This window comes from Miscanthus floridulus, chromosome 11 (genome assembly GCF_019320115.1).
Source record: "Miscanthus floridulus cultivar M001 chromosome 11, ASM1932011v1, whole genome shotgun sequence".
NCBI classification, from domain to species: Eukaryota; Viridiplantae; Streptophyta; class Magnoliopsida; order Poales; family Poaceae; genus Miscanthus; species Miscanthus floridulus.
Window position 1 is genome coordinate 84,161,114 of NC_089590.1, and position 12,092 is coordinate 84,173,205.

Consider the following 12,092-nt stretch of genomic DNA (forward strand, 5'->3'; position numbering starts at 1 on the left):
CACTGAGTCCGGGACTCAGGGGCGTGGGCTTGGAGTCCACGTTTGGACAGGGACCTGGACCCCATGACTAGAGGGTAGTGGGTTGGTCCTGCTTGTGCCTAGGGTACAAGCGGGGTGTGTGTTTTCGAGGTACCCATCTAGGCACATTGATTCGTGAATCGCCGGGCAATCCGGTATGACTTGTCTACACTCTAGCACCGTAGTAAGAACTGAAAGATGAAAGATGGTAAAATGATTCTGATTGCTTACCATCTGCTTGAAAGTAGCACAAATACTTACATAGAATGGTTAGTTAATGAACTAATGATGACTGCTAATAAAATTGAATATAAGGACGTATGCTTAGTAATGCTTCCTGCAGATGCAATAAACCCACAAGCCAGATAGCCTTGCATATCCTTGGAGTCTTTTCTTTCCTCCTATTGAGTAAGTCTTACTGAGTACAATTGAGTACTCAGGGTTTTATTTCCCCTATTGCAGGTGACAGGTGGATGCTTGAGCTGACCCTTGTGTGTGGATTCCTCCAGGTGGGCTCAGAGAGGATTTCTTTACGATGCGATCATAGTCTTTATTTATAACTCTCACCAAATATCTTTATAAATGGAAGTTTTATGATCTGTTGTCATAGTTTATATATTAATGCTTCATCATGTCATGAATAGATATTTATTCTGCTGTAACTCTAATCACATGTTTATATTCTGCTGTTAAAGTAAATTATTCGTAACTCTAATAACATGTTCATATTCCGCTATTATAAATAATAAATATTATACTATGATGGTACATAGAAAGGGATATAAGAAATGGCTAAAAGGTTATAAGCTTTATTCTCTCATTTGTGATCCTGAAGGAAAAATGTGAATTTTTAGGTTCTCCCTTGAGGGTGTGCTCGACGGAACAACGTAATTTGGTGTCCTCTCTTAAGTACTTAGCGTCTAATGCAAGACAAGTACTCTTGAGAGGCATTAGATTAGGCAGTTCTGCCACAGGTGGTATTAGTGCATAAATAAGGAAATAAAGCTTCAAAATCCTTTTCTAAACTAAAATTTGACACCCTATTTTTGCAAAAAGTTAGGGCATTTAAATACAAAGTTATATAAGTAGCCCCATTACTATGGTTATGTATCTAGGATAGATGGCACTTTACTGACTTAGGTAGGCTTAATCAATTTTTCTATAGGTACACTGACCCCGAGCATAGTCCGATAGTATCGACTAGCTACAGGGAGAGAATGATGTGCTAAAATATGAGAACGGTTGCCCTATATGCTGGCAACAGTGGAAGGACGTATAGGATGTGCATTTAAGCATATCCTGTTTGTGCATTGTACTGCCCGTATTGCTTGTAGATACGCCATCCATAGGTGTCACGTGTGTCGTATTGTGCATGACTAACTTGTTCCTGTTCTGGAGTTATTTCTATACTGTGGTTTCGTGCTCCGCGTTCACCCATGGTTCACGTCGGTCGTGACCCACGTCTCCCCGTACTCTTTTCTACGCTCTTGTCGGACCCTTACCCTGCCGTCGTACTAGTTATTAATGGCCTTGGACATCGCTCACCTTGAACGCGCGAAAATTTTTGTTTGATTCATTCTTAGTAATCCCACGCAGGAACCTTGGTGGTCTGCGCCAGGATCACTGATCGCTCTACCTTTATAAGCAGGGTCTGGCTTAGCCATTGGTACCACCACTCGGTGCACTTTAGCTCGTCTAGCTTTTTCTTTTGAGCAAGCTTTTCGCTCAGCCCTTCTTCACAACCACCGTCAGGAATGATAGGAGCCTGGGTTAGTAGTTACTGCCTGAACATTGAGGGTTTTCCCATTATCCTGCTTGCCGCCCTACAAAAGCTCGGAGTCAAAGATCATCCCGAGTATGAGGGCTATGAGTATGAAAAGCATGGCACTGAGCGGTGTGAGGTCACCGTCTACATTGGGAAGAGTGAAGAGTTCCCTGACTTCACTGAAGCCTAGAATGTGACCACAACCGGGTTTCGCTTTGTCGACACATACCAAGTTGTGGCCCACAAAGCCTTACGGTATCATTGCTAGATCTATGAAGAGCCCATTGCCCATACCCCCATGAGGTTCTTTCCACCTTTGGAAAAGAATCGACGGGCATAGAGGGCTCGCATGGAGGCTTTGTAAGGGTGGGATGCGCAAGAGGATAGTCTAACTGTGGTGCACTTGACCACGTACCTGCTTGCTCTAAATGAGCAGTATGATCGGCAAGCCTTGGAGCTGAGGACATGCCTCCATCGAGCCGAGGAAGCTGAGATCTTCTCCAGAATGCTCCAGGTGCAACTTGCCAAAGCGCATGCCAGTGCGGCAGCCGTAGAGAGTCGGGAGACTGCCATGTTAGAAGCTCTAAAGGAGGCTAAAGATTGGCATGTCCATCAGTTGGGGGAGGCCTACCTGGTTACTAGGACTAAGCGTAGGACGCTGGCTGCCGAGCGGTAGGATCCCTTGATTGTGGAGGGAATCCTTGTCCACTAGCCAAAAAGAAGGAGAACCTGTGTTGTAGTGCCGCTAGCACCTCCACCCATGGAAGTGTCAGAAGTAGAACTCTTGATCCCTCTCAGTCAGCCATTGCCAAGAGAGGAGGCAGATCCATAGCCAGGATGGTAGAAGAATCCACCGAGCTCAGGAATGAAGACGTGTGGTCCAGAGTAGATTAGTTGCCTTGGGATGATGTACCCATAGTTAGTAGTGTCTTTCATCGTTGTCCTCTGGTATTGTAATCTTTTCGTTGTATTTCATCCGTAGTTGTTGAGATCATCCACTCGTAGGAAAGGTGAACGATGTGGCTAGATTGGGAGAGTGAATGCCTATATGTTATACCCGTACAAGACCGTCGGAATATGTATTTTATTTACTTCGCTGGGTTTATTGCGTCCATCTGCCCTTAGGTCTTAGTAGAAGTGCTTACGTTTTTCAAGGATGATGTTAAATGGGTTACAAGAGAGGTTGCCATTCAGATACTAGCAGACCAGTCATTATTAGAGAACATTGGATACTGTATCAACTAATTGTGGATGTTCCAGCAGAACACTTGAATCTCTTTAAATCAAATCCGTCGTTGGATTTGAATTCGTTGTTCCTTGTTGCGAAAGGAACCCTTGTTGTTTGGATCTTCCCTTGCAATACTCCTCTGATTCTATGGTCTATGACCCCACTGCCTTCATGGCGTGTAAGTTGGTAATAGTTGCCTGGTTAATAGCTTATGGTGCCACGACGAAACCGAGGGCCCCTGTGGAATAGCTACCACATGGTGACGCTGCTCGGCTGAAAGTGCCTCTAGCCCTTTAGTGGGTTTTGGATGATTGAATGACAACGTGATTAAAGGTCTAACCCGTTTGCTAAGTGTGAACAAGTAATAAGATATCTCACAGGTACTTAATGAAAGCTAAAATGATGTGTTGTTGTATAAACAATCTAGTTCAAGCATAAGACAACAATGCAAATGGAATCATGCAAAGGCTTATTTATTGTGGGATTTCTATGTACTATGTGAAAGCAAGCTTGTAAGAATTAATTAATGAGACATGAGGGATTGCATATGGAATGGTCTCATATTTGAAGCTTGCTAATTTGAAATGAAAAAGATAACAATACAAATGAATGGATGATTCAACACAAGATGTGACTTGATGGCTTGAGATGGTGAAGATAGCAAGGAAAGGCTTCGAGGTACTAAGCAAGGGTGAAGGGCAAGCGATGGCTTGGCGGCCGAAGAACCTAGCTAGGGTGAAGAAGAAAGTACTTGCATTTAGTTGAGGTACTAATCAAGCTACGATGGTTATATTGATGTGGAGGATCAAATCACTATTTGAGTGTTTGATGGAAGTGACTTGATACATTTGGGATTATTCAAATTTGATGAATGGAATCAAGTCACGTGCTCAAGATGGCTATGCTCAAGTGAAAAGGATCAAAGTTGACATGTTAGCACCCTCACTTGATGAAGATTGGAATACACGGCTTTAGTTGAAAGATAACTACTCAAAAGGTTTAAATTCGTTATACATTTGAATTTGAGTTAATAGGGATGCCATACTATTAAGAGGGATGCATCATGTTGATAGATAATGTTTCATAAGTGCTCAAGCCGACCCATGTGAGTTTTGAGTATTTGAGCGACAAAAGAGCTAACTTTATTTTTGCTGGTCTGGCATGTGTCCGGTATGTGCCCAGTAGTGGTAAAATTGTTGTTCTCGAGTTGGATCGTCGGGAGTTCCGACATTGATCAGGAGTTCCGATGGTCGGGAGTTCCAACGTCTCGCATTTTAATTGACTTGGAGGGTTCACTGTCCTGGTCATATCGGACGTGTCCGGTATGCACGACCAGAGGCCAACGACTAGTTTTCAAATTAGCTGAGGGTCGGGAGTTCCGACGTGAGGGAGTTCCGACATGAGTCGAGAGTTCCGACACCTCATATACTTTAACTCAGTTACATGTTTTTCAAATTTGCTGAGGGTCGGGAGTTCCGACGGTCGGGAGTTCCAGCATTCATCAGGAGTTCCGACGCCTCACAACTTCACTGTAACTTAGTTATCGTTGGCGCAGTGTAAGTCATACCGGACGTGTCCGGTATTGCAACGGCTATAAAATGGCTAGTTTTTCCAAAGGGGGCTATAAATACCCCCAAGCCTCCACCTTTGGAGGCTGCTGATTCTGCTGATAGACATACACGTTTTAGAGCCTTGCCAACTCTCCCAACCATCTCTTAGTGAGTGATTGATCAAATTTGCCAAATCAAATTATGGGTTGAGTGAAATTCAAAAAGAGAGCAATCCAACCACTTGAGCACTTGTGCATATTGTCAATCTCATAATTTGCATTTGTTACTCTTGGACTCTTCGGTCCTAGACAGTTAGGCGTCACCGGAGAGCACCCGAGAGATTGTGGTGTGCCTCAAAAAGTTTGTAACGGTCGATTCTGCCGCCTCAGAATCAAATTAGTGGAAGGAGGAAAAGGAGTTGGAAAAGACTCCAGCTAGAGTGACCTTCATGGTACCCTCTAGGGCTAACCTTTGCTGGGTCGCCCGTAACCCTCTCAATGGAGAGTAGGACTCGAACGAGTCCAAACTTCGGTAAAACAAATATCGTGTCTCAATTCGCATTTCATTTGATATTTGTGTTGCTCCAGCTCTTGTGCAGGTCCTCTGTGTATATTGATATCTCTAGTATGTACTTGCAGTTTGGTTTGAAGATAGAAATCGAAAGGAGCAAGTTTAGGGCTGTTCTGCAGAAACCGTTCATACCGGACACGTCCGGTATTAGAGCTCTATGCTGAATTTATTCATTCTCAGTTCTGTTGACACCGTTTTTTGCACGTGTTAAAATGTTCGGAGTGGACTAATCGGCAAGAGGAAAGTTACTGTATACTTTGATAGCCGATGAAAGCCAGCTTATAAAGATGGTTGCTGATAGCTGGTGATGCCGATAAAGGGAGGCTTGAAGACTACTGCCGATGAAACAGGGAGTATGCCGATGAAGGGAGATTTGAGGACTACTGCCGATGAAACAAGGAGTATGCTGATGGGGGAAGACTTGAAGACTATTGCCGATGAGACAGGGGGTATGCCGATGGGAGGAAGGACAGTGAGATTTCCATCGTAATTAAGGCGGACAGGGAAATAGATAGGAGTTGATTTCTTTTTCTATATTTGTTAGAGTATGATTCATGTAAGAGTCACATGTTTCCTTAGATATGGGCTTGGTGTCCTAGTTGTGTTTGGTTGTGTTTCTTTAGATCAGGGTATAAATATAGAGTGAGGGGCAATGTAAATAGATATATCAATCAATATCAAAACCAATTTTTACTCCTATTTGCATCTACTTACTTTTCGGCGACTTCGTCAATTTGCATTATTTTCTCTTTACGAGTTCTCATTGATTCGGCGAGCTACATCGCTTCAGTGCGACCTTCGGCGATCCTCGAGTTCCGTGTGAGTACCTCTTGGCCGTGACTTCCGGGCGTATCGCTGTTGTCAGGACCAAAGTGCTCGTATCTTCATCCTTGTCGATTAACAGGTCAAATCGACTGGCACGCCTTGGATATCGATTCGGGTATTAGCCCTTTGTGTTTGCAGATCCACTTTTGCATCAACAAGTTCTAACTTTGTTTTGCAGATTTGTAGCTTCTAGATATATTATTTATACCTTGTATACTCTATGGTTAACTTGTGAGGGGTGGTAACACTCTTTATTTGGAGTTTCCTTTTTGGAAACTCCCTTTACTAATCGTTTCCGCATTTAAAGGTGTTAATTTTTAGAAGCGCCTATTCACCCTCCTCTAGGCGGCATCCTAGGTCCTTTCATCGGCACACGCTGGTATCGAGGTTGTTGACCAAGTATCTTTACTAAGTTACACCGCCGTACCGCTTTTGCTATAAAATATTCTCCTTGAAAATATCTGGGTGTTCGAACGGGAAATCCACAACGGGTTGATAAAATTGTGTTCTCTCAAGGTAAGCAAGAGAACATGGTTTTGGAGGAAGAACGTATGACATGGTCTTAGTCTGCATGAAAGACGGATGTGGTCAAGGAAGGGAAGAAAAAAGAAGAGTAGTAAGCAAAGTTAGCCGTGGGTAGTTGTAAAAGCCTGAGTGGACGTCATGTCCCAAGTCCTATGTCTAGCTTGACCGTGCTACGCATGCCGGGTTATTTTGCTGCGTGCCCTACGGACGCCATCGGTGTCAGGTCCATTAGCACCCCGTTCTCACATGGCCGGGGCATCGTGCTGTCCTCATGCACTGTGCGCTTCTCCTTTTCCTAGCATCCGATCGGCTCTCGACTCTCACGCCCTCATCCCCGTACCGGACCCCCCTTTTCCCCTCGCTTCTTTCTTCTTTTGGGGACATGGTCGCCCGCATGCCTTCCTAGTCGAGTGAACCCTCTCCTCTCCTTTTCTTATCCTCTCCGTTCACTCGCGCAGGGGGCGTACCATGGCCGACTTTATCCCCACAACATGAACCATTTGTGTATCCCATCCATGCCGTCTCCACTTCTGGTGTGTTGCGCCTCACCTCCGTTCACCACTATAAGATGCCCTTGGTCCTTGCTCTTCTTCCTCATCCCCATCCTCTCGAATCGGAAGCAGAGCTACGAGATCTAGTCGCCATTGTGGAGCTTGGTTCGTCAGCCTGAGGTGATTGTGTAATCTGAGAAGAAGAAAGGATCTGGTTTTTGAAGAAGTTCAAGTCCACCGTTGGTTAGTTCGGTCTTAGGATTCACGATGTTTGACTTCTCAGTCTCCTGTTTCTGGATCTATTGGTCATACGTCATATTTTGGATAATCATTAGCTTGTTATTTCTCCATTGCCCTCGTCTATCTTGACTTTTGGATTAAGTCTCGATTGGATTAGGTTGCTCTTAACCATGTATCTCTAAATTACCGTGTGGTTTAGTATTCGAAGTTATGTAATCTTTTGTGTAATTTTTTATGTACGAAATGTAATCGTGTTTTTCTCTCTTCTGATTCTTGCTCCGAATCTCGGGACGAGATTCTTTTTTGGGGGGTTGGTTGTAACACCTGGTGTTACGAGCTCTCTTAGCACAGAGATTACGGCCTGAGAAATAGATCTATAAGTATAGTAAGTTAGTTTAATCAAATGCGATAATGAAAAAAAACTAATCCCTAGTTATATGGATAAGTTAATAGTTGATTTAAAAAGTGATTTTTATAAAGCAATAATAATATAGAACGTGTGTTTCGGGGTTTTAATAAAAATTGAAGTACAAGTCGAGTAGATGAAAACGCAACTTGGGTTCAGAAAACAAATGTTGTTGACTAGGGTTTTTGCCAGCTCAAAAATCAAATCGGGAATTAAAATTAGTCCTTTTCGTTGAATCGGCAAAAATGTGAAGTTGTGTTGAAAGTACACTTTTTGGCGATTTTTAAAATGCAAAATAGTTAAATAACATCCTGATGTTTTGGTTCTATTGTTTGGTATAAAGTGTGTGGTATGCCGTGAAATGGTGGTTGGTAAAATTTGGTAAATTATTGACCATTTAAAAATTCAACCAAAAGTGCTTAGGAACATTAGTTTTAACTGAAACCTTGAATTCTTTTAAATATGAAACGATAGTAAACAATGCCGTTTTGGCATTCGATTTTCAATAAAAATGGTTAAGCACTACATCTATGTTTTCGCACGATCGGTTGCAGTTAGGTGTATACTAGGACGTGGTGCAGATTGTGGTTATGTTTGAGTTACGATGCTCACGCAAAAATTGACCGAACTTCGCTAGAACGTGTTGAGGACATGTCGTTGGCGCTCTGTTTGTGAACCAGCACCTATAGTGATGCGATCTCAGCCGCTCACCTCAACTACCTCGCCCCGCTCGCTCTCGGTCGTTCATTTCACCTACCCAAGCTACTGCTGCCACGTACCACCTCTGCTTGTCTCTGTCTGCCTCTGCCGAAGCCACCCGGGCATAGCGCAAATATGCGTGCATCATTAGCACGCGGGCCTAAACCTTGACCGAAATTGTTGCACAATATGCTCCTGTTGCTGGCACATGGCCACTGCCCTTGCTGGTGCGTGCGCCATGCCCGGCAGCCCACGTCCTGCTCGGTCCTCATCGGCCCCGCTCTCGTCCTTTCGGCAATGGCCGCCCATGCTGCTGCCTGCCCTGCCCTCTGCCTTCTTAAGGCTTGCCAAGCTCGCCCCGCCCTGCTTACAGGGATCTCGCGCTCAGGAGGATGGAGAGCGTCAGATCCTCCTTCGGGGCCAGAAGAGATTTGGCAACGGTATGTATGTCTTTCCTGTCGCATGCTTTTTCTTCTTTAGCTTTCGGTTCTTCGTTCGTTCTCGCTTGAGTGCGGTTCCGGTGTTCATTGCTCTTTGCTCCTACCCTCCTTTTTTTTTATTATTTATTGTTTTTAATTCATCATACGGTCCCCTCCTTTCCACTTGCAGTAATGAGTTGTTTAATGGGCAGTTCGTAGTAGTCTCGTACAGTCAGTCAGTCCCCTCTGAATCTCTGATCATGTTTATTTGGAGTGTACGGGCACCAGCAAATTAGAGATAGAAGACAGACAGAGACAGATGCGTCGGCTTGCTTTGCAGCTAAGGCCCAGTTCATCCAAAATACTAACTTTGACACTATGTAAAAAGAAGATTCCTCGTCACATTAAACTTATGGTATATGCATGAAGTACTAAATGTTGATGAAATAAAAAACTAATTACACAGTTTGGTTATACTTTACGAGACGAACGTTTTGAGCCTAATTAGTCAATGTTTGGACAAGTATTACAAAATAAAAACAAACAAGTTACTGTAGCTACAGTGCTTCACGAAATCAGTCGCCGCCGCCTTGGTGACCGGCTAAACGTGGCCTAAGCTTTTACGGCCTCTAAATTCTAAGTTTTTTTACTTTTTTTTTGTCACCTCAATTTTTAGACGCATGCATGGAGCATTAAATGTAGGTAAAAAAATAACTAATTACACAATTTGATTGTAAATCACGAGACGAATCTTTTGAGCCTAGTGACAGACTACGGCGCGGACCCGACCGGCGCGACTGACGCGACGGCGGCAATCAACAAGGCCATAGCGGACGCGTTCCGCCCGCCGACCAACGCCACAATGACCGGCGGCATCCCGGACCTCGGCGGCGCCGAGGTGCACCTCGACGGCGGCACGTACCTCATCAAGGGGCCCCTCACGCTGCCGGCCTCCGGCGGCGGCAACTTCAAGGTGAAAACCACACGTACCGATCGTCGTTTCTGTTTGTAATATAAGATTGCTGTTGCTGGCTGGCTGGCTGGCTACTTGCACGCTTGCGCTGCTGACACGTACCACCGTTATTACGCCGGCGCGTGGCGCAGATCCACAGCGGGTCGCTGCGCGCGTCCGACGACTTCCCGACGGACCGGTACCTGATCGAGCTGTCGGCGTCCAAGAGCGGCAGCGGGCGGAGCTTCGACTACGAGTACGCCACGCTGCGTGACCTGATGCTGGACTGCAGCTACCGCGGCGGCGGCGTGACGGTGGTGGATTCGCTCCGCGTCGCCATCGACAACTGCTACGTGGCGCACTTCGCGTCCGACGGCATCGCGGTGCGTGGCGGGCACGAGACGTTCATCCGCAACACCTTCCTCGGCCAGCACATGACGGCCGGGGCCGACCACGGGGAGCGCGGCTTCACGGGCACGGGCATCCACCTCGACGGCAACGACAACTCCGTCTCCGACGTCGTCATCTTCTCCGCGGCCACGGGGATCTTGGTCACGGCGCAGGCCAACTCCATCTCCGGCGTGCACTGCTACAACAAGGCCACGGAATTCGGGGGCACGGGCATCTACCTCAAGATCCCCGGGCTCACGCAGGCGTGGATCAGCAACTGCTACATGGACTACACCAGCATCGTCGCCGAGGACCCCGTGCAGCTCCACGTGTCCGGGTCCTTCTTCCTCGGCGACGCCAACGTCGTGCTCAAGGCCGTCAACGGCGTCGCCAGGGGCATCCAGGTCGTCGGCAACATCTTCAGCGGCCGGGACAATGGCGTCGACATCGTGCAGCTGGACGGCAATTTTACCACCGTGGACCAGGTGTACGTGCAGCAGAACTCCGCCACGAGGATGACCATCAAGTCCACCTCTGCGCGCGCGTCAGCCGAGGGCAACGGGAGCTCCTGGACGCTCGACTTCTCGCCGGTGCTGCTGTTCCCGGACCGCATCGGCCACGTGCAGTACTCGCTCGTCGCCGGCGATGAGTTCCCGGGCCACACGCTCCGGAACGTGTCCGGCAACCAGGTCGTCGACGCCACAGACAGGGCCGTGTCGGCCACGGTTCACGTGCTGGTGGACCAGAACAGCGACTGAGATGAGAATGAGATGGTGCGTCGATGTTAGATAAATTGATGCACGGGATATTCATGTAATCTTAGTCAATTAAGAGTCTGTAATAGTCAGGTAGGGGAGAGCGTGATCGTAGGCGTGTGGGATCACGACTCGCCCGGTTGTGTCCGGTAGACTCACGCCATGTCGTTCAGAGCGCGCGTAGCGCACGTCGCGGTGCAACGGCGTTGCAATCTTTGCGCGATGTGGCGTGGGGGGGTTGGAGTCTGTAAACCTCGAGCAAGTCTATAAATACAAGGAACACAAGGCCGAATAAGCTGTGGTTGGTTGCAGCGTCATAATCCAGCGCGATCTTGAGTTCTTGCATCTACGAGGATTTGTCTCACCGCGATCACCATCGGGTCCGGCAACGCTAACGGCGTTCTGGAGCTTGTCTAGCTCCAAGAACTGGTATCAGAGCCGGTTAGGAGGCGTTCGGCGGCGGAGAGAAGACGAGGAGGGTGCTGGGTGGTTGAACCCATCAAGTCCAAGATCGAGAAGACGTGAACCCGAGAAGTCGTCGCCATGGGCAGCAGCGGTGAGAAGTAGAAGGAGACGATGGAGCGCGCTTGGAATCAAGCGTCGGGAAATCTGGTTTGGCCGATGCTTTCTCGCACAAACTATCAAGAGTGGTCCGCACATGTGCAATGTAATCTCGAAGCAATGTATCTGTGGGATGCGATCGAGAGCGACAAGGTCGAATGGCGACGTGATCGGCTTACGCTCGGCGCCATGATCCGTGGCGTGCCCCCTGAGATGCACTCCATGTTGCTGAACAAGAAGTAGGCGAAGGAGGCATGGGCCAGATTTCCTGACGCTTGATTCCAAGCGCGCTCCATCGTCTCCTTCTCCTTCTCACCGCTGCTGCCCATGGCGATGGCTTCTCGGGTTCATGTCTTCTCGATCTTGGACTTGATGGGTTCAACCACCCAGCACCCTCCTCGTCTTCTCTCCGCCGCCGAACGCCTCCTAACCGGCTCTGATACCAGTTGTTGGAGCTAGACAAGCTCCCATCAAGTCCAAGATCGAGAAGACGTGAACCCGAGAAGCCGTCGCCATGGGCAGCAGCGGTGAGAAGGAGAAGGAGACGATGGAGCGCGCTTGGAATCAAGCGTCGGGAAATCTGGTTTGGCCGATGCTTTCTCGCACAAACTATCAAGAGTGGTCCGCACATGTGCAATGTAATCTCGAAGCAATGTATCTGTGGGATGCGATCGAGAGCGACAAGGTCGAACGGCGAT

General features: G+C 47.3%; 1 protein-coding gene across 2 annotated transcripts; it reads left to right on the top strand.

Annotated features, from left to right (window-relative positions):
* The first annotated feature begins 8,469 nt into the window (after positions 1-8,469).
* LOC136493653 (polygalacturonase QRT3-like) lies at positions 8,470-11,153 on the top strand. Of its 2 annotated transcripts, none has more exons than XM_066489756.1 (3): positions 8,470-8,757; positions 9,501-9,709; positions 9,841-11,153. In XM_066489756.1, the coding sequence occupies exons 1-3, from the start codon at positions 8,526-8,528 to the stop codon at positions 10,834-10,836; spliced, it is 1,437 nt and encodes a 478-aa protein (XP_066345853.1). In that variant the 5' UTR covers positions 8,470-8,525; the 3' UTR covers positions 10,837-11,153. The 2 variants fall into 2 exon arrangements, with proteins under 2 accessions (XP_066345853.1, XP_066345854.1); XM_066489757.1 differs by having other exon boundaries at positions 8,471-8,757; positions 9,507-9,709.
* The last annotated feature ends 939 nt before the right edge of the window (positions 11,154-12,092 follow it).